Here is a 22,415-nt window from a genome sequence, read left to right on the forward strand (position 1 = left end):
ACATGATCATATATTTCCCTCTCCCCATCCCTGCACAAGTCTCATGGCTCCTCCTGTGTACTGATGATCTCTGGGTTGATGTAGGACTGTATAATGAAGGGAAATTTTGCTGTTACATCAGGAAAGAAGTTATCCTGTCAGCCAACAAAAGCCCTTGGTGCTGGGGAACTGAACATGGAGCTGTGAAATCTGGTTTTCAGAAGTCATAATCTCCCCCAATGGTCCATGAAATGAATAGTAGCTGGTTTTCAAAGCCATTAAGAAACAAGGAAAAATCGTGTGTGAAGTTTCTCAGATTTAACATCATATATTAATGACCTTAATGACTTTTTGCCCAGACATCCACATCTCATAGGAATCCTGTTCTAGAAGGACATTTTTACTGACTGTAAGAGGAGGCTAGATGACCAGCTCAGATGTCCATGTTTACATTGTGGAAGCTACAGTTTAGATGATATCAGCACTGTCCTATAGAAGGAAGGGCTGTGTCACTGCATGTACCTGAGGAACATCAATGAAGATTGCAGAGTTTATATTATTCTGGCTGTTTCTAATATTTGAGTGCTTCATATTGCAACACAATTTAAGGCAGATGCCTTAGATGCACTTTTTAACTTTGGAAAACCCCAAACAAACTGAAAATTAATTCTTGAAATCCTAACACAAAACATGAGATTGACACACACGTGAGTTTCCAGCATAGGATCTTAACACAGAAACGTCTGTCACTTGAGCTTTCTGGAACTGTAAGGGTTGTCCAGCATGGAACACTGATGGTGGTTTTTGCAGGTGGATTTCACATGTCTCTGCATACAGGGAACAACAAGGCTTTCGAATCATCTCTCCAGGTTTTGGTGAGGCGTTTCTGCTAAGAGGAGCAAGGGCCCTTTTTGGTCATCTGGTCTAGGTGTGATCTGTTCTCTTCTGTGCTTGCTGTGTCTTTTTCAGAATGTTTCCTCATTCAGCATCATACCTCTGATCTGCCTTGGACTTTCTGTTGCGTTCCTGCTGTGCCGCATGGGCCGTCTTTATCTCTCCTCAATGTATTCTATGTTTCTCTCAGTTTCTGCCTTTGCTGCCTGGCCAGTCTGTGTTTCTCCCTTACGTTGGCTTCTTATCCCTATTTTAGGATCTTGCCAGCTTTTTCCAGTTCAACACCTCTCTTTGGACTCTTTGGTTTGCATTAGCATTTCTAAAACATTCTGTTCAGATGTGTGTGGCCAGCCTGTCTCAATATTGCTATTGCATCTTTTCCACAGGTATTTTTCTTCCCCCTTCTCACATTTCCCTCCATCACTAGTTCATGGTCTGAGACCTGTAGTTTTCTCCTGGATGTTTTTTCTGCTTCTCTACCCATTTCTTTGCTTGCCACTTTCCAGTCTGTTATCTCGTACTCCCATATCCCTAACTCTTGCCCTTTTTGTTCTTCAGTCAATTTTCATCTCCTCTTTCTCCCACTGCTTAGACTGCAAGGGTGTAGGGATTGCCTGAGAGACCACAGTGAGTCTGAGCTTCAGCTGCAGAGGAGGTGTGACGTTCTCTAGGAGTGATGCTCTCAGGGCTGGAATACATCTGTGTGCAGGTTATCAGGGATTTAGCTGATAAAATCTCTACAGTGACCTACACATTTATTTCGGGCTAAAATTCGTTAAACACCAAGGATTAAAAAGTGTATATTTGAATCCATGTGCTGAGTTCTTAATCTACAGTGTGGGGGCAATAGGGTATTTCAAAGGGAAAAGAGTGAAAGAGGATTTCTAAACTGAGCAAAACAATGTATTAATGTCCCAACTGTTGCCTGGCATTTCCATGCAAAGACCACATAATAAAGTCGATAATGAAAAGCCATGAGACTGATGCTTTCACTTTTTTTTTCCCTGGGGAAAATGTTAGTTTTAGTTAATATTCAGCAAACTTACAAGCTGCTAAAACAGTCTTTTAATGAAAACTGTTGGGCAAACATAATAATATGTAGTGCTACCCGCTTCACTTAAGGTATACCACAGTGACATTCATGCTGAAAAAAATGCATTAGTCTGTGAATGCTGTAGGTAAGTTTCTTTCAGAAAAGGCCAAGATTTATAGTGCACTTCAAGCAAATAATTATCTCAGAGGGTATCCACAAAGGTAGTCAGTATGTGCTTGTAATCCTAGGATTAAAAGCATGAAAGGGGGGATGTTTCCATGTAAAATATCTGTCTATATCAAAGCTGTTTGTTTGACCTAAATTGCATGATGTCCTTCTCTAGCCACAAGGTTTTAATTAGCTATCTTGCCCGCAAGGGAGAATGCAAAGCCCTACGAGGTGTGAGCTTTGCAGTCTCTCCCACTTTCTTCTTGTATACAGGCTATTGTCACTGTCCCGTTTTTGAATGACATCTTCCCCCCTCCCAGCCCCCCGCTTGCTGCCTGTTAATGTTAGTCAGATCTCTTCTGAAACAAACCATAGTCTTGGAAAAATGGAGACTACAAGACATTAAAAACGGTATGCTTGCATGCCTGTCACTTTTATTCACAGAACTTGCCTTCAGTTGCTCAAGCTTTAAAAATACGTAAATCAGACTGAATTTTCTGCTTTGTTTCTGGCTTACTATTTCATATAACTCCAGAATTTTTTTGACCAAGTCTGTAGTCTTCAAGTTTTTGGAAAACTTTAGAAAAGACAGACATTTGTTTGTTTTTAATGCCCTTCTTCCCTCCAAAAGCAGAATGGCTAATACAAATAGAAGGAGCATAGTGCTCCTATCATAAAATAGTAGACATGACTTTCTGTGGACAGCTGTGGTAACAGAGTGTGTAGGATTGGAAAGCTGTACTTTGGTCAGACAGATTTTTGGTAGGAGAAACGTGTTTCCTTGTTCTAGAGAAATTAAATTTTAATTTGACCAATTGATGAGGTTAAAGCTCATAGTAAGGACATGTAACAGATTAAAACGGTCTCACAGCCTGGTCGACCTCTCCCTGGACGCGGGGAAAGAAGTCCTACTGGTTCAGCTGAAGTTACAATCTGCCTGCTTCATACATTTGAGTCTTCTATGAAGACCTCTAAAGTGACTCGGATAGCTCTTGAAGCAGCACAATTACTACATTTTCAGCTGGAGCAAATTAGTTCTTAAAAAAACGTTTTTTTTCAATTAGCTGCTTTGTTGTGCAAGTTTACAGTATTTCCATAACTTCTTGAAGGAATCTCGGGGTTCATTGGTGCTGTATGTGCATGTATGTGTGTTGGATGTCTGTGGGTTTTTGTGCTGCAGGAAATTATGCTACACAGTGGTCTCTTCTGGAGAACTGTGAAATATTTTCTTCTGGCCATTATGGAGAGGGACTGCCTGAAATGTCGGGGTTTTTTTTTTTTAATTGGCAGACCTTAAAATCTAAACCACCATTAAAATCAAGTGAGGGACTTAGGTGAATAGCAGAACTGTTGGGATCAGTACCTACATAAAAATCCGATTATTCTGCAGTGTGAATGTAGATATATCTAGGGAGAGTATTTTTTTGCATTAAAGGTGTTTACATTCAACATGTACTCAATTTAATGGAATCATGTTTAAGGAGAGGAATCTTCTCAGAAGAATTCCATTTTCTTTTTGTTCATTGACAAATTTCTTACAGTCACTTGGAATCACAATCTTGTCCTAGTCACTAACCACTCTGCCACTTTCGCACATATAATAGAGCCATTGCAACTTTCATTAATCACAACTTTTGAAAATACCTGTATAGCGAGAATACTTGATAATACATGCATAGATATTCCACATAATCTTAGAAAAGAGAAAATACTTTAGAATTGCTTTAGTAAATTAACAGTAACTGTGTTTCTGAAAATATGAAGATGTTTATGCCAATGGACATTTCACACACCTTTTCTCTTATTAGCAATGATGAATGCAATATAATGCCTATAGTAAGCAAAATTGGGAAAGTAAGTTTGAATGTCATTAGATTAGGAGTTCTACATTGAGGCTACACTTATCCATAGCCTTAACCAAGCAAACCAGTATAGCTAGAGCAGAATGACAGAAAAAATGGATATGTGTAGGAGATGGAGAGGCAGGTGAGAGCTGATTTTTATTAGTATGGTGCACAGAGGGAACATTATCTTTAATTTATAGATGTGCCTTTCCTCACTAATTGATATTTGCCATACGGAGAGAATCCTGATCCAACCAAGAATTGAGCTCAGATTTGTATTTTTCAATTTAGAATTTTAACTCCAGATCATTCTTCCTCTGAATTAGTTGTGGTGAATTACTACTTTGGTGCTATGCATCAACACAAATGCTAGTAAAATCTAGATGTAAGTTCTGTTATCAGTAAGATTGATCATGTTTAAAGTGTAGTTCCTCTTTGTGTCCTTCAAGTTTTATTTATGTTATCCGGCAATGGTTTCCAAAAATAGCTTAAAAATACATTTTTAAATACTGCGCTTTTTTTTTTGACATTATTAGGAGTTTAGGTGAGATCCGAGAGAACTCCAGCCTGGATTTAATACCCGTGTAATCCTCATTACAGTAATACAAAGATTGCTTTAACAAGGCAGGAAGTGAGGATTCAAGCTGCCAGAATACTCATCTCATTGAAAACTGGCAGAGCTCTGCTGACTTCAGTGGATTACACTGATTTACATTTGCTAAGAATCGAAGAACTGTAGAATGGTTTCGGTTGGAAGGGACCTTAAAGACCATGTAGTTTCACCCCCCTTGCCAGGGGCAGGGACACTTTCCACTAGAGCAGGTTGCTCCAAGCCCCATCCAACCTGCCCTTGGACACTTCCAGGGATGGGGCAGCCCCAGCTTCTCTGGGCCGCCTGTGCCAGTGCCTCACCACCCTCACAGTAAAGAATTTCTTCCTAATATTGAATCTAAATCTACCTTTTTAAGTTTTTTTAGTCATTACTCCTTGTCCTATCACTACAGACCCCTGCAAAAGGTCCAACTCTAGCTTTCTTAAGAGTAGGCTCCGTTTAATTCTACATTTATGCCTAATAACATTTAAATTACAATTCAAGTGGGTAAAAAGTACTTTGAAAAAACCCAAACATTTTTACACAAGGAAGAGAGGCTATAGCTTGGTCTTACTGCTGCTGCAGTTGCCTGGCTGAAAAGGTTTTGTTGGATCCTTTCAGATTTAAGAGATATTTTTTTTGACCCCCTAGAAGAGCAAAGGGAATGTTTATAAGAAGTTGTACATACATCAACTTGAGACTTGAAAGCAGGAAGATGGGATACACAGGAAAATGTTTCTTAGGGAGGTACAAGATGTCCAATGTGCTTCTTTAAATGCCTTTCAGCAAAAGCACATCTTAGTATATGCCCTTTTAATGTTTTAAGTATTGTGTTTCTAAATTAAAACCCCCACAAAACAGTCATGTAGTTGTCCTTTCAATTTAAAAAGATTCATGTACCTTTGGCGTACTTGTGAACTCTGTGCTGTCAGGTAGTATGAAGGTGCTTTGGTGTGAATGATATGTGATTTCTACAGAGCAAACAGACTTTTAGTAAAAAATAATAAGGAATGGACAGTAGTTTAATAGATGTAACTTCAATATTTATTTTGCTACATCTGATCTCACTGGCTTCATTTATCAGTAAACATTTTGTTTTAGTAAAGACAAAAAAAATGCACAAAGTGTAAAGTCACATTCTTTACCTACAAATGGTTACCTCAGCATGCAAAAAAAAAAAAAAAAAAAAAAAAGAAGGTGAAGAGCCTACTGAACTACAGAATTGAATAAATACATGGTCCCATTTTGATGGAAGTATGCACAGCTTCCATTTTTGCATAGACCTTTCACAGCAAGGACCCATGACTAAGCTAATTGACAGCTCTTTTAATCTAATAAACTACAAGTATGCTTCTGATTTCCAGCTCCAAAAATACCTCTAGGGACAGGAGACAGGAGGGAGGGATCCCTACAGTACCCAGAAAGGAAGACCTCAGTGTAGAGAACATGCCTTATAGCAATGCGTAAACTTGTCTGTTCCAAACCGATTGAAGAGAATCCTCTTTTACATAAACAGTGTATTAAAAATGTGAGTCTGTGTTAAGAGCTTTGACGTGACAAACACACTGGAGCTTTGCTATGACTGTTAACGGCAAAAAATTTGCCATCTTGTGCAGCGTAACCTTTTCAAGCAATAGCATAATTGAACGAAACAGCAGATAGAGAGGCAGTTCCAAGGAAATCTAGTCTTTGAATCTGTTTCCTTTTTGATACATCACTGCAAAACCAATCCATGCATGATGTTCATGAGGCATGCTGTTATTGCAGTCCCAGGAGCTGTAGAGTGAACCCATATAGACTGACTTGGCCTTTAAATGATATTCATACCAAGATAGAAATACTGTTTCTTCCTCCAAAAAGAAAGAGAGCTACTTGCGGATATTTGGTATGTGGCAATGAGTTCCATTCACAGAATAAATCCACCAGCAACTGTCAGAAATTTTTTTATTTATTTAATCTTTTGAATGCTGTTTTATAATAATTAGCTCTTTCTTGTGGAACACCCAGCCGAGGTTCTGTATGAGCACATTTCATCCATTGCTCAGTGTGAGGTCTCTGTGCCTAATGCACAGATGGTGCGAGTCTGCTGAAGCACTCAGATTGGCAGCAGATTCCCAGTCCATGCTTTTAGCTTTTCAGGTCTTGGATCAGTCTCTAGAGTTTAACTGAGATGAGTGACTTGTAAGAGAGACTGGTCTCTGATCTGAACTGCCCTGGAGCAGGGATGTTCAGGAAAGCTTTCTTCTGCCAGAAGAAATTATAACCCAGGGGTAGTTTTCCACTGGACTCATTACAGATTTTAGCTAAGTTAGTGTTATGTTCTAGAGGCTCTACAGATAGAGGCATGCTACCATGCCACTAACTTATTACCTATAGAAGGTATCATATGTAGCTTGCCTTGTTCTCTTCATTAACTGTATAGAGGTCTGTGCAAGGGGAGACTTCAACAGCTTACTGGAATTTAATGTAAAATTCTTATCTGGATGCGTCTTCCTTACTGCCACAGGTGGTCTGAAATTCCTGCTTCAACAGGTGGTTTGACAAACAAGTTAGCAGTAAATGTTTTCATTCTTATTAGTCTGTGATCTGCATGTTTTTTCTGTGGCTGTTTCTTTAGTATCATAAAGTTAATGGGATGAATTAGCAAAGGCTTTATATAAAGTGGGAGTTATTTATTTTAAAAAAGTGAAACTGATCCATAGAATTGAAACTTCCATTTATTTTTACTAGCTTTATTTACTTAAGTTTGTAATACTGTATTTATCAGGTTGGATTCAGTTTGAATATGCTTTAGCCAAAGGCAGAGTTTTGTACCTCATGCTATTCTCTGATGAACTACCAGGTGGACCTAGGGGATATATGGCCACGTTCCAGGATATACTACATTTACCCTTGTGAAGGTTGAAGTAATGGAGAGTTCTATGATTAAGAAAAATATAAGAAGAAATGCAACAACTTTTTTTTTTTTAAAGATAATTTGATTTTTAAGAACAGCAACCCAAATTAATACATTTGGTTTATATTTCTTTGGAGGTCTTATCTATGGACCTGATAAGTCTGAATTTCATTTGAAAGTTCTGATTGCTATAGATTCTGATGAGTTTGTTGCTGTTCTGACCCTGAATTTTAAGAGACTTGTGACCTATAAAATATTAATGTATTGGTGTGCATCTCCATCTTTCTTCACCCCTGAAAATGGAAAACGTAAATAATACCACAACACTTGTAGGTACAACTTGTGCAGCTGTAAAACTGTTTGCTGTGTGCCCTGGCTGTACTCTCTAGTGCTCTAGGAAAGGAAAGCAAGTGCTTAAATGAGTCAAACATGGGAATTAAGGAAACTTTCATATTCATACAATAAATTGTGATACCCAGTGAGGCTGACTGTGACCTGATCTCAAAAGTAGGAGTATCCTTTCTTTTCTCCTTTTCTCTCTTTTTGTTGTCCTCAGTGTAACAAAAGACTAAACTGCTTTTTTTTTAAACACAAAATAAAACAGAGAAGAATTTACCCATATAAAATAAATACAAGTAAACTTTGATGTCATCTTGAAATGAAAATTTAAACAAAACTGGTGTTTTGAAGTTGTTGAAGCACTTCTTGTATCCTCATCACGTTAACAGTTTTATATTTGCTGAAACTTCCCTGAGTTCAGGCTGTTTTTATGAGTGGTTCTGGTAGGTCTACAACTGCAGTTTTCCACAAAAGTGCAGTTTTGTTACATTGTTTTTCTAAGGAGAACGAGAAAGATCAGAAAGCAAGGAAGCAACTCCATTTTTTTTAAATGCCCCTAGGAATGTGTAATGAAATAGATAGTTCATCTGAAAGTTTGGCTGTACATGAGGCTGGTGCTCTGAAATGCTTGAATTCTTTCTAAGCATAAATTGGCTGTTGTACACAATTTACACTTGTGCATTTTGCCTCATCCCTAAGGCTAGGACACCAGTTTGCTGTCTGAGTAGGGTGTAGTGAAGGGAAGTGAGGTCAGGATTAGTTCTAGAACAAAATTGTGAAGGAGTTGGTGCAGTGAAATATGGGCATTTCAGGTATTCATTGAGAAGTAGAAGTCCATTTACCAGAATTAAAATAATGTCAGAGATGGGTTAGTCTGGTTAGAGATTCCCAAAATACAGTAACACATTATTATTTTTTAATAACATAGTATTTATAAAAGTATGTCCCATTTGGGGCATACCACTGCCACTGCTATGTCCTATGTGTAACCAAATACCAAAGCTGCAGGCATTAAAAATAGAATCCTCCAAACTAAATTTTTTTGAGTTTACACATTGCTAACTGATGTCAAGATGTCAGGAAAATTAAATCAGTTTTAAAAATGCAGGCTGGGAAATTTGAAATCATATCTGCAAGTTCTCTTTGTAATTCAAATGGAAATAAAGAGATTGCCAAAACACAGGGAGCCTCATTTATTATTTGCAGATGCTACTTTCCCTCTGCTCCCTTAGCAATAAACCGACATTTTGAAAGAGTTCCTTCTTCAAGCAAGCAAAATCAGCTGTAAGTCACTAAGAATATGTGGTTGCATTAGCAGGGCTTGCTCAGGCTCAAGGGAAGGGATAGCCGAATATTACCATTGTTTTAATTACTATTTGATGATCTGGATAATCTTTGAGCAAAGCATTGTTCTTGATTCATTTATAATTTTCCATTGGCTTTAACACTAATAAAATCTGTCCTGTCGGTGCTCATGTTCAGATGTTTTTTGTAGAAGCTCAGAGAAAATTGAAGATTTTCCTTAAAAAAACCCACCACCAAAACAGAAAAAATGAACTTATAGGTAATAAGTCCTGTGGTAAGGACCAAACATCAAAAATACTCTGCTAGTTCCCTGCAACTTAAAATTACCTTTGGGGAGGGAGTCAGTAGGTTTTAAATTGCATTAAGAACAGCCAAGTCAGGAAAAAATGTCCTACAAGTAAGTCAGGTGGAGAAAGTGCCTAAGTGCCCACCTCAAAATATTCCAGAAATGCAGCAGAAATGTGAAACACTTTCTTCCTATTGTTCTTCTGTTACAAGAAAGATTCACTTGTTGTACCTGTACTCATGAGTTGGGATTTTTGCATTCTCCTCCAGTCTCAGCTAAAAGCCTGAGCTAAACCCGCTGTGCAATCAATAAATGATGTAGCCTTTGTTACTTAATACATTATTGCTATCACTATGAAACAAAATTGAATGCTTTAAAGTATAATTTTCTTCACAAAGGGGGAATTTTAGATTTGTTTTTGATGTTTTTACAGTAGCAGAGGTATAAAACTGAACTCATGTTTTATGAAGGTTTGAATACAGTGTCAATTACAAAAATTACTTCTTAATTTTAAAGTCCTCTAGACTACTTTGTTAATTATCAACAGTGTCTGATGACTCCATCCTACAAAGTATCCCTGATTATCTGCTTTCCTTTGAGTAGGCACCTGAGTGAGCCAGTTGACTCTGGCATTGCTTATACGCTCTCGCAGGTTAACTGAGGAGTAAGCGTTCCCATTATCTTGCAGAATTCAGCCTTGAATGTTTTATTTAAGAATGAAGAAGCTCTGATAATTTTTTTTTCCCCAATGTGTACACCACTACTATGAGTCATGGTTTTAAACATGTCAGCTGCCCTGTCACTTGTTATCCCAGACCTTTACAGCAGTTGGTGATGAGGCAAGTGATTCTGAAAAGCGACAGCAAAAGTGAACTATTGGGGTGGGTCTTTTTCCTTTGTGTTGTTGCCATGAATTTCAAGAATGAAGGCATCTGTGAGTTGCTAGGGAGCAGCTGTACTCATACATTACATGCAGCAGAGAGTAAGACATATTTAAAATGCTCAGACTGATTTCTTTGAACATACAGAATGCTCCTTGGGCAGGAGCATTTTTTAGTGTGTTCCACAATGGATCGCTTGTGATTCAAAGGAAAGAATTGTCTTGTGAGAAAAAAACAATCCTTGGCATATAATAGAAATAGAAGGTATCAATATAACTTTGGAAATAGGATACAGTAGTAAGAAGATAGAATTTGCTGCCTCTGATTATATAGTTCTTGGTGACTAGTAAAAATTTGAGTATCTGCAATAATAAAAAGTTGGCAATAGTAATGACTTGCATTGGATCAAAGGTGTAATTTCTGTTTTCTGACTTTTCCTGCTCCCCAGATCTCTTCATATGTTTGAATATCTGTCAAATGCCCCCCCTCTCTGCTTTTCTCACATGAAAGATATCATGACACGTAACTCCATGGTACTCATAAAGAGAAAAAAATAAAATTAATGAATATGTGGGTGTTACACATAAATATATACCACATATATATGTTTTCACGATGTAATTTTGTTAAAATAGTTGTTTTGAAAATTTTAACATTACTCAAGATTTCAGTAAGAATTGTGATTTTTCTTTTTCAAGCGGGATGATTCCTTTCTCCCCAGGATGAAATACTAAATTTTTTGGGGGTCAGTCTATGGTGGTTTGTTTTTTTTTTTTTTTTTGGGGGGGAGGTTTTTTTGGATGGGAGAGGGAGAACAGAGAGCAATGAATGAGCTCAGAGCTGACCAATGTCCTGGGCCAAGTTGAAGTAGATGTATAAATTAGAAAAACTCTTAAGTTATCCCACTAGCTATTTTTTAATTTAATATTCTGATAGGATTTATGAGGCAGGGATTTTACTTTAATCAAGAATTGTAAGATAACTGTCCTTTGTCTAGGTAAAGAGTGGATAGAAATGCTTTGTATTGGGATGAATAAACCTCTGGAAGCGCATGTTCTTTTCAGTAATTATAAAGGTGACTTGGGTGCTTGCTAAGCCTTAGGTTTAGAAATCCCAAAGCTACATAAATCCCCAACCATCAGCAAAGAGCAAGCATCATTCTCCATTTCTTCCTGGTTTTAGCAGAGAATTACACATTGCAGAGAACCAGCTTTGGTGTTGTGTCAGATTAGGTCATGCAAGCGCCTGAGAAAAATGTTCACCAATTCTTCTAGTTCTGTGAAATTAATGCCATGATAATATAGTTTACTTTGTGTAGTTTCAACCCAGGGATGGAGGAGAGTTTTGAATGCTCACTGCACAGTTTTAAGGGTGCTAGATGCTGGTAACAGGGTTTGCCAGCAGTTGGACATGACGAGCAATGCACCATATCTAGGTTTCTCCCAGGACCTCCAGTCAGGAATAAAAGGAGATGGAACCAAGAACAGGCTGGAGACAAGGCTACAGTGTGGGTCCAACATCCATCCAAGAGACAGGTCTGGAGAAAAGATTTAACAGACATCTGAGGGGTCTATCTAGGAGATGGACTAACTATAGTATGGGGTCAAGGTCCATTGAAGGGGCTAGGTGCTGGAGACAGGTATACATCTCCCGTAGCCAAGGACTGGGCTGAAATGGAGGCCATGGGCAGGGGTGTGCGTGGAGGTCCTCAGTGAGTCAGGTCATGGTCATTGAGACCTATTAGTACCCTGTAGTGGTAGAAAGCAAGAAACTTTTTGGAAGGACTGGGGGAATTGGCCATGGGAGATGCTCTCCAACAGCAGGGAGTGGGCAGGAAGAGAATAGTTTACAAAATATTTAAGTTTTGCTCTGTTCTGAGGGGTTTTAAAAAAAAATATTTAATGAGTTAATTGCTTTATAAGCTTGTAAAACTTAGCACAAGATTTCGCAAGCACTCTTAATATTTTGGTGTAGTGACTTTCAGAAAAGATGGAGGAAGACCTACCACAATATTTTGGTTGATTTGGGATCCCATGCTCAGCAGTAGCTTTGAACTGTAGTTTTAACATCATGATAAACATCAGCTGGTCCAGACTGATTACAAAGCATTGGTCATGGACAGAGGTGTCCCATCAGCCTAGCTGAACTAAGTGATCTTGTGAATAGTATTGAAATAATAAAAACATCAATAGATTTGCCTTGTATGGAGAGGTATTATTGGAGCTGTTGAGTTATTTTGTTTCTCTATTCCAAAGCATATTTCAAGACAGGAAAAGGTACAGTGGTTTTGGTTAACTTTTGAAATTCTGGGTTTGAACTTCTGAAGATCTTGTCTCATATGATTTCTGTGTCCATGAAAGTATTCGATGATGAAACTGAGATTGGCATATTCATGCCTCATGTTTAGGCCCTCAGCCAGGTTAACACTGCCTGAAGAAAAACCTCTGTTTTTTCTTAAACCGGGAGACTGACAGTTTCAAAACAAACAAACAAACAAAAAACAGGCAAAGGAATTCTATTGTAGTTTAGATTAATTCAACATGAATTATTATTCCTTGTTATTCGGGTAGTCTGTGTAAACAGTGCCAAGACTACGGATCCAAACCACAGAGAATTTATTACTCTCAGGAACTTTTTCTGAGTGCAATAAAGCATGTGGGCCATTGAAATAAAATTTCAATGTTAAAGGGGGCCCCAATGCCTGCCACAACATAGCAAGAGCCAGGCGCATCGTTCGTTCTCTCTCAATTTGTACAGAAATGTTTGATTTTCCCTTTAGAAAGCATGGAGAATGTCTCTTTGTGAGAAATTTATAAACATGTCCTTGAAGACTGGGTAGAGAAGGGCATGTTCTCCTGAGGAGCTGGCAGTTTTTCTAATCTTCACTACATTCAGTGATCGTCCTTTTGTTGTTTCATCCTAATGTGACTCCCTATCATATTCTCTCGCCTAAAACCTTGCAGTTCTTTATACCAAAAATAAATATGGAGCATTTAGAAAGCAATTTTAATGCATTCTTGCCAGAATAAAGAAGTACATGGCTATTGAATTCAGAGAAAACATTATTTTTTGTGCTATGACCTTACAGGTTTTACTTAGTCATGCAATGAGGCTTTATTCTGTGAGAAGTGGTAGGGATTTACTGACAATTTGGAGAGCTTTTAGCAAAACATTAGTGATTAAAGTACCAAAAATGATTTTAGACATAAAAGCCAACAGAAACTTCCATTCACTTGGTCAAAGCAATTTAATAAAAGGCATTCAAATTAGCTCTCCTTAACAAGCCACAGAGCCTGCCAAATTGCATTTGGAAAGATGAATGATCACACCTTTGCTGATAAGACCGTTTATGGCTATTTGAGATGAGCTTTTGCTAATTGTGTTTGACTGCTAGGTGGGAGGCTTGGAGAAGGAAATCTTGTCACAGGGTGCCAAATCCTAAAGTACATTGTCATTTCCCTGTGTGTTGTGCTGAACTGCTGCAGTGCCATGGCTGAATTAAAGGGGAGCAGGCAACAAATAAATTATGTACACACATCTTAAATAATTAGTGAATATTTCTTACACTGTTCCTTGGTAGCTGAGACAGGTCTCACCCTTCAGGAAAATAAAGTGTGTGAAGTTCTGAGTTATTTTTGATGCCTTTCATTTAGGAACTTGTGGGATAAATCTTCTAGCAGTGGTAGAAGCAAGGGAGATAGGTACTCTGAGCCCTGCGGTTGGGTAAAACAAAGAGGAGGAGAAAGACAGACTCAACTCAATGTGGGATCTTGTGCAAAACTCAAAGGATTTTTTTTGGGAAGGTTGTTCTGAATTTTTTTCCTTTTATTTTTTTGATTACTGACAAATAACAGATTGTGAAGCCAGCCTCAGAATCAGGCTGTGTTGGTGGTAGGACCCACGATGCCTGTTATAGAAGTTTTAAGTTAAATTATGAATAGGACTCCTGTCTCTTGTGGTGCTGATCCTCGTTAAGTCATTCAAGCTTTTGAACTGTGCTCATAGCTAGTGTTGGAGAAGAAAAATGAGAATGTTTATTTTTTTCCTGCAAATGTACTCACTTAGACCATACTTTGATAGTCTGCAGCTTTCAAACCATTCAGGCTTGGAAGCGTGGGAACAACTTCCCTATAGGAGTGGGGTATGTGAAAAATTTGAGTGCTTTCAAATTGGGGGTTCATAGGATCATATATTTGCTAGAAGGACGGATTAGATACAGGGATGAAAGAGCACATTTTCAATCCAGGTTCTCAATCTCTTACCAGTATGGCTTACTGTAACTTTGCTCTAGACTGAAATAAATTATTCCTTTTGTGTTTCTCATTGGTAAGGGTGCAAAGTCATGGATGGATGCAGAGCACCATCACCTTAACTCTGCTGAGCCTGTTAGAAACTATATTTCACTAAAGCTCTTAAAGCTGTCAAAGAATTAGCACTACAGTGTTCTCACCCTTATAATACAGCTGGTCAGCACAGGCTCCAAGTTATCCCTGTCCTCCAGCTGCTCCAAACCTGCATTACTTGCCTGTGTCCCTACTCTGTATTTTCTTTGCTTGTGGCCTCCTTAATGTTTGTTTATAACATTGAGTAAAATATCCAATTACAATGAAATGGCACCTTCGCAGTAAACTACTGCTTTCTCCAAATTTTAAGATGTTTTTTGCCTAATTGAAACTCCCAAATGAAAAAGGATTATATTTAAATTTTTGTATTGCTTTCAGCATTTGGTAGCAAATGAAAAGCAGTTGCATGAAGAAATCTGAAAAAAAAGAGAAACTAGGAACAAAACTGAACAAAGCAAAATATTTTCACAAGCAAAATAAATGAATTCTTTAATATGATTTTGAAAAGTATTATTTAAAAACTTCTGTGAAAGTTACTTTATATCTTTCTAGCCTATTTGCAAAATCTTGTGACCATTCTTCTATATATTTAGTAACCTTTGACGCAAGTGTACTTCACACAGTCATGAACAAAGTTTGAAGATTTTGGCACTGCATTTCTCTTCAAAGAGTAAGACATGAACACCTGGTAGCACCCATATTCCTGTGTCTGTTCCTTACGTGATCAGGGTGAATATTTGCTGATGATGGGAAAACCTGTCAGTTTTGCAAGATTTGACGGTCACTCAAATTCAGATACTTCTCTGAAATTTACATTCTTGATTCAAACCATCTGGATCTAGAAAACTGATTTCTACTCTTGCCTTGCCTGTAGGACTGTAAGGCTCTTCTGGTCACTACAGTCAGTTTAACTCTGAATCCCACTGCTGACCGTGTAAATGTGTTTCAGAGAAAAATGTGTAAAATTCTGTAGTGATCAGTTGTAGAATAAAATGTCTTTATTTCCAGTTTTGTTGATTAATTATTGGCCTATAGGCCACTTCTACTACTAAGATCTGTCAAAAAAAGAAAAGATATTTTGAAAGATATTTTGTGTAATGCCTAAGATAAATTTCTGTGTAGCAGTTTTTAAAATCAAACACTTCAGAAATATCCAAACTATAGTCTGAGTTAATTACAAATGATCTTCTTTTGTAGTGGTTTTCTGCTCATGATGCACTGTGTTTTTTTTTTTTAAATAATTGCTACTATAAGAAGAATTAAAGCATATTGCAATTACTCACTCACTAGTTGAAAGGATAGACTGTACTTCTGAAGGAAAAAAAAACCAAACCCAACATAAGTGTTGTGAAATTCAAACATGATGAAAACCTATGACAGCTTATGAGACATGCCCAGTAGTTGTCAGAAATTTATTTGTGGTAAATATCCATCAAGCACCAGAGGCATATTCCGGTGAGTTTCTTTAAGGTCTCCATAGCTTTAACCCGAGAAACCTGGCCAGGCTGGTAGACACAGTCTGGTCTGCAGTTTCTCGGTTCTTGTGCTGGACAGGAGCCAGCGCATTAGCGCTGGACCCGTTCCTGCCTGTGCTTGAAATTACTGCTCGGGAGACAGCACAGCCCCCACCAGGCAGTGCTGCGGAGAGGCAGAGTACTTGAGTAAACTCAGGCCATCTGTTGGTTGCATAAATTACTTTTCCCCATTTGCCCATCTAGCCATAAGGTATCCACTTTTTTTTTTTTTGCGCTTTTTTTTAATTTTGTTTCCCCAATTAGTATACTTTTTCTTTATCCAGTTCCAGTAGGCTAGAGATAGGCAAATGGATTTCCTGCTACTTTTTTCTTTACATCTTGTGGTTGTGTGCATTTCATTGTAGGGTTTTGTTTAACTAATCAAATGATTCCCTTTATATATATGTGTTCTGCGTTGGAAACAGTTAATGGCTCTTCAACAGCCATAACCTTTGTTCATCACAAAGGAGCAACATGATTATAGTTCCTTTCTTGTCTTCCATCCCCATTTTTTCCCCTTTCATTTTTCCCCCATTTCCCCCTTTTTGTTTCTCTTCCCCTTTTTCCTCTTTTCTTATTTGTTTTCTTCCTCTTCTTCCCTCATGAATACTAACATTATAGCATGAATAAATAGATAAGGGACTAAACTGATTATATTAGCATAACTGAAATGTTTTACTGCAAATGGTATGTTTGTTGCTCAGCATTCAAGGAAGAATTAAATTCAGCAATAAGTGTTTGATTTCTACTTAAGTAATTTTAAAGGATTTCCATTTTACTTCTCTTTCAGCACTCTGTAGGAATCAGATTACTCGATCATTTAGCAGCTGAATACTCTGTCACTAGAAACAGTCAGTTTTGAAGATTTATTAAATGATTTTTAGTGGCACCTTCTACCTCTCAGACAAAAAGGTGAACTATTTCACAAGGCACATTTTGATTTTCCTAGCAATAGTCTTTCTGAAGCTTTCCAGTAAGAACAGAGGACAGCCTGGTGCTGGTTCTGTCAAGTAGCTTTGCTTACTTTGAATGTCTGTTGCCATATTGATTTATTTCCATTTTTCCCCCTTACAGATTTATTTGCAAAACAAAAATTTGTATACTGTAGAAGCCAACAACCCTCGTCAGCTAGTGGAAATTGCAGCCAGAGACATTGAAAAACTTCTGAGCAACAGGTCTAAAGCCTTGGTGGTGAGTACTAATGGGTTAGGTTTTCTATCTGGCATTTTAAAAAAATGTTATTTATTATTGAAACATGGTTTTATGGTTATTTTTGTTGCCTATGCACTTACGGGCAACGTCAGCCTGATGTGTACAGGACAGGACATGAAGAAAGATGGCTTGTGACTTCATGGTAGAAAATGAACTCATTAAGTCATTGGCATAGGGCAGATGTTTGTAATACTGATGGACAGGTTAGGAACCACAGCCAAGTAACAAATCAAGCTATAAATAGATTGGAAAATATTTCTTTAAGTGACGCACGTGAATGTTTATGACATGAAGATCACTGTACTCTACAGTCACTAGTGATCTTGGGGAAACAAGAAGTAGAGCTTTTTTAAAATGTGATTTAAAAATAATGGCATCTTTGAAGTCATGATGTTCATTTTGGCTATATTGCTGATTACATCTGTTAATATTTGGTCTCTTCGTCTTTTTGGTTTACTCAGTCTTTCTTGACGGTAGCAACTAATTGTTCTCCTTCAACAAATGTAGCCATGTGTGAATCAGACTCATTTCCATACCTATTCTATTTCTGACTTGCTAATTTAATCTGTATTTCAATCATGTTTTGTATCAACACAGTTAATCTCAAACTATGAGCGTGAAAACCATGCAGTATGGTAACCTCACATGTCTTTACGCTTTAAATAAGAAGTAGCTATTTCTTTAAAGTGCTTTTTCCAGCAGTCTCTTTCTCTTCTATAAGACACCAAACCTGGGTAATTGCTTTTTAGGATTCCTGCTCACATCACTCTGACCTGTATCAGAGTGATATTCAGAACATACTGACCAAACGTGCATGGGGGGATCCGGATGAATTCATAAACATGCTTTTTGCAGAGTGGAGCTATTGGAAATAGGTTTAAAGGATGGAACAGCAGACTGGGATTCCCTGAGCAATTACATATCCACATAAACTTGCAGATGAGTTTGGACATGTCATTTAAAGTGAAAGAGAGAAGGAAGAGGGATTAATTCACCTAACTGTAGACATCTGCGCAGCTGGTCGTCCTAAGCTCCTTTTTTGTTCAGTAGAATAAAATAGGCACTTCTCAGTCAGGATTGACCTGACATGTTCCGAATAAGACTTTAAAATGGGATGAACTACAGCCCAGATGTACTCTTTCTCTGTCAGAGGAGCCTCGATGTAAATGTCTATAATGTCAGTCTATGAAGTTGGGGGAGACGAGTCCCACCCAAGCAGTCCTTTTATCAGTACAGTTTCATGCAGCTGAAGAATCAGTCTGAGAGTGAAACTGCTGCTGCACAATGTCTTGGGGACTACCCTTCTTGCAGGTGATGAGATTTTGCTCAGTCTCTTGTCTGTGCATGGGTACCACAGGAGGTACCCGTTTTCCTGCCTTTTGTTCTTAGCAGGAGTGGACTTTTCCTGTTCTCATAGCTTCCCTAACATGCCACATACATCAGTGTTATCTGGGCCATGTTATCTGGGCCAAAGCTTCTCTGCTTTAGTCAAATGAGTGTAAAATAGATACTATTTTATTGCTTGGTTTTCCTGTTTTAACTCAGTGGGCATGTGTTTATGTAGCACTCTGTGGACTTTGCATTATTATTGTAAAATATTTTGTCATTTGCAGACTTTTGTGAACACATGAGGTTTTCCACCATTTCCCCATTAACCCTTACAAGTCTGATGTTTTTAAGTTATAACAGCCAAATCTTATATTTTCTTGAGATTCAAGATTAATGTAGGGGTTTGTGGGGGGGTGTGGTGGCTTGATCTTAAAACTCTTATGAAAATTAAATAAGTATGTCATACTTACTTTAGAAAAGATTCCAGAACAGTTTTTTTCTGTGAATGTAGAAGAAGGGTTCATAACTCATTTTAGGCAAGCCCATGGTCACTTTTTAAAGAGGGTAATATGATTCAATTCCCTGATGTAGAAGAAGATTAAATTAGGCGAAGGGTGTTCCTTCAGTCCAGTTGCTCTTTGTTGTTCTTAAAAGAAATCTTCCAAACTTCTCAGATAATTTTAAATTATCGAGCCCATGCATCTTGAAGGCAAATAAAAAGTCCTCCAGATGTGTTAGTGGCTAAAGACTTATGACTTTAAAACAATTTTATTATTTTGCAGGGTGTGACTCATGATGTCTTTAATGCTTGGGGTTGCCATTACCACCAATGCTCCGACGAATGTACAATACTTACTATTTTTAGCTGCATGCTATCATTTCAGGATGCATGTCAGCAAGACTTCTGCATGACATCTTTATCAATCTGGCCACTTCACGCAGGATGAAATTCATGCCCAAACAGGTGAAAATAACTTAGCTCCCCTCCCACACTTCACATGTCTGAATTTGATTTGCCATCCTTTAAATACTGATCAATGATGCTTCTATTCAGTGTTGGAACATCTCTGATTTTTTTTTTAAATTACACGCACACCCTCCCGCTCCCACCCACCTCACCCCCCCCCCCCAGAATCACCCACCTCTCCCACCCACCTCACCCCACCCCACCCCAGAATCACCAGATTTTACAAACATTAATTACATGATTACAACACATACCTAAGATCGTTTTTTGCAGCAGAGTGATTGAAATGACCTGTTACAAACATTCCTCTACTCCAGCTTAAGAAGGATGGAGACATCTTACAGAGGTTGTCAGTTTGTCTTGCTGAAACTTTCTGTAAAATTTGTGTATTTTTTATTTCCTAATTTTATATGTATAATTATATATATATATATATAAATGTATGTATGGTAACCTACTGTGCTTTTTTTAAACAAGCGGTATTCAGTTTCTCTCTTTATATCCTACTTTGGTTTTTTCTTTATTTTTTTAATTTTTTTTTTAAAACTACATTTTTTAAACAAATACAAATTTTTCAAAATTAATTTCTTAAGAAAACTTTCTAAGGATGGTTGCTCATAGATGATTCCTGAGAAAACTGCCTTTTCCCTTTGTATCAATTGCCAGCCACAGCCAGAGCCAATGCATTCAAAAGTGCGTATAACCTTTCAAAGCAGTAAAACTGGCTTAAGCTTTTAAATATTATTTTTATTATTGTTAAGGTGATTAAGCTTTTTAATAATATTTTCATTGTTTGATTTAGCTTCTGATTTCTGATTCAGACATTTCTTTTGACCATTGTCAAGGCTAGCTCTTCTGGGGAATTCTATTATTTCTATAAAAAAATGTATTTCTGATGTATATTTATGTACCCAGCAACTTGGTCTGACTGAAAAAAAGAGGAAAAGGCCAAAGAAGCATTACTTAAGGGGAAAAATACCCTTTTATTAATCTCAGTCCTAGTCAGATCTCTTTGCTGACTCATATTCTACATTGTTATTAACTTCGGATCACTTCATGTTGGTTTCTCTTGTGCTATCATCTAACCTTATCAGCTCCTAATGGCTCAGATATTTACACTGCCTTTTCTATTTGTAGCTATCCCAGATATATATCAGAGATTTCAATGATTTCAGATTTTAAATCTTCCTTTGGATTATTTTTATACACAGGAGACACACTTCCTATCTCCTGCATCTAAACTGGTATTTTCTGCTAAGAGAATTTCTTGACTTTCCATGTGTATTTCTATTTCTTCTTCTTTTCAAGGACTGTCTTTACACTGACATTTTGTAAACTTTATGTAGTGAGGCTGAATTACTTATCTGAAATGTAAGTAGTCTTAAATCTGATGGGTCATATTTTCTCTGACATCAGGATTAGAGCTGAATGCAACTGTTACTAATGATTGCACAGAAAGTTTTACCATTGGGGCTAATATGACTCAACGTGTTAATTAAGACCTGAATCCTGAAAAGAGTATGATGCAAAAGCATCATACATCCTCCAGTGATGCCACGAGGAAGGTGCCAGTGAATGACATCAAGAGTGCCTTTGTTCAGAGACTAGCATACCCCAGGGATGCCATGATTTTCTCTAAGCATGCTACACAAACAATCTTTGGGCAAGGGTATAATAAGCAAATATTAGTGATGACTTTTCTAATAGTAAGTTGGCTTCCCTTGAGCTACAAGAGCACCTTTAAATGAGGCGTAACTCTTGCATTCCAATTTATTTGTATTTTCATGCAACCTTGTGCTAGAAAACTCTCTACATATGACTTAAATGTAAAATTAGTGGTTCTGTGCATTGCACACAAAAGGCCTGAGTAATGTGGAAAGCTTTGTGATTTCATTTCTGGTTTGTACGAGAAAGCATTATAATGAAAATCTGGACAAAGATGACTTGTCTCACTGTAAGGAAAAAACAAGTCTATTTTTATTTTTTCATGTGTATGAATTTATGTTTGGGAGAAGCTTAAAAATGCTCATTGAAATAGTTACCTAGCTGGGGAAGGAGAAGGGGTAAAGTCCAAATCTGAACTCAGAGGGCTGTTCAAGATAGCTATTACTAGACGATATTAACCATAGAAGAAAAAAGATGAAAAGAAAACTTTCTAGCAAGGCATAGTGGAGGAAAAGAGTGGTATGAGTAGTAAGGAGGGAGGTAGGCAAACAACAGTCTTATAGCCAAGGATGCTGAGGAGTGTCTTGCATTAGAGCCTGTTGTTCAAATAGTGAGCGTTTATTTTGTGGTTTGCTGTTGTTTACTGTTGCATACTTGCCTGGCCAAACCCTATTGAACACACACTATTTCAATATTACAGTATTTCCATATGCATATGGTATACATATGGTCCTACAAGGAGCAGGGAGTTGGACTTGATCCTTATGGGTCCCTTCCAACTTGAGATATTCTATGATTCTATGGTATTACAGGCAACTTAACATTCTGTCTCTGTGTACTTGCTGAAAGATGGTGTACAGTCTAGCTGTGCTGCGGTTGCAACCTGCATTTCCAGGTGTGTAATGAAAGACAGGTGGGGATTTCATGGAAAACATGTCCTGCAATAACTACAGGCAAAACTTGCAAAGGTTCTTAGATGTTTTTCAGGTACACAACCTTTCCAAGTGTACCAATAAATAGTACACCCAACCCATTAGGCAGTCTGGCACATAAAGTGTTCATTTTCACTGGAGTTATCCTCTGTTTCAAAGTTCCTACCCCATTCATCAGTTTGTAGCTTTCTGGAGCTGTGTAGATTGTGCTAATAGATCATAATCTTTCAGTTCAG

General features: G+C 37.7%; 1 protein-coding gene across 13 annotated transcripts in view; it reads left to right on the forward strand.

Annotated features, from left to right (window-relative positions):
- The window catches only part of CACNA2D1 (calcium voltage-gated channel auxiliary subunit alpha2delta 1), a 434,287-nt gene that overhangs the window by 60,516 nt on the left and 351,356 nt on the right, over positions 1 to 22,415 (forward strand). For all 13 annotated transcript variants that reach the window (XM_080392375.1, XM_080392376.1, XM_080392369.1 and 10 more), the window contains exon 3: positions 17,149 to 17,265. In XM_080392375.1, the coding sequence (XP_080248501.1) occupies positions 17,149 to 17,265 (117 nt within the window). The remainder of the gene's footprint in view (positions 1 to 17,148; positions 17,266 to 22,415) is intronic.

This window comes from Falco punctatus (assembly GCF_963210335.1).
Source record: "Falco punctatus genome assembly, chromosome: 6".
Taxonomy (NCBI): Eukaryota; Metazoa; Chordata; class Aves; order Falconiformes; family Falconidae; genus Falco; species Falco punctatus.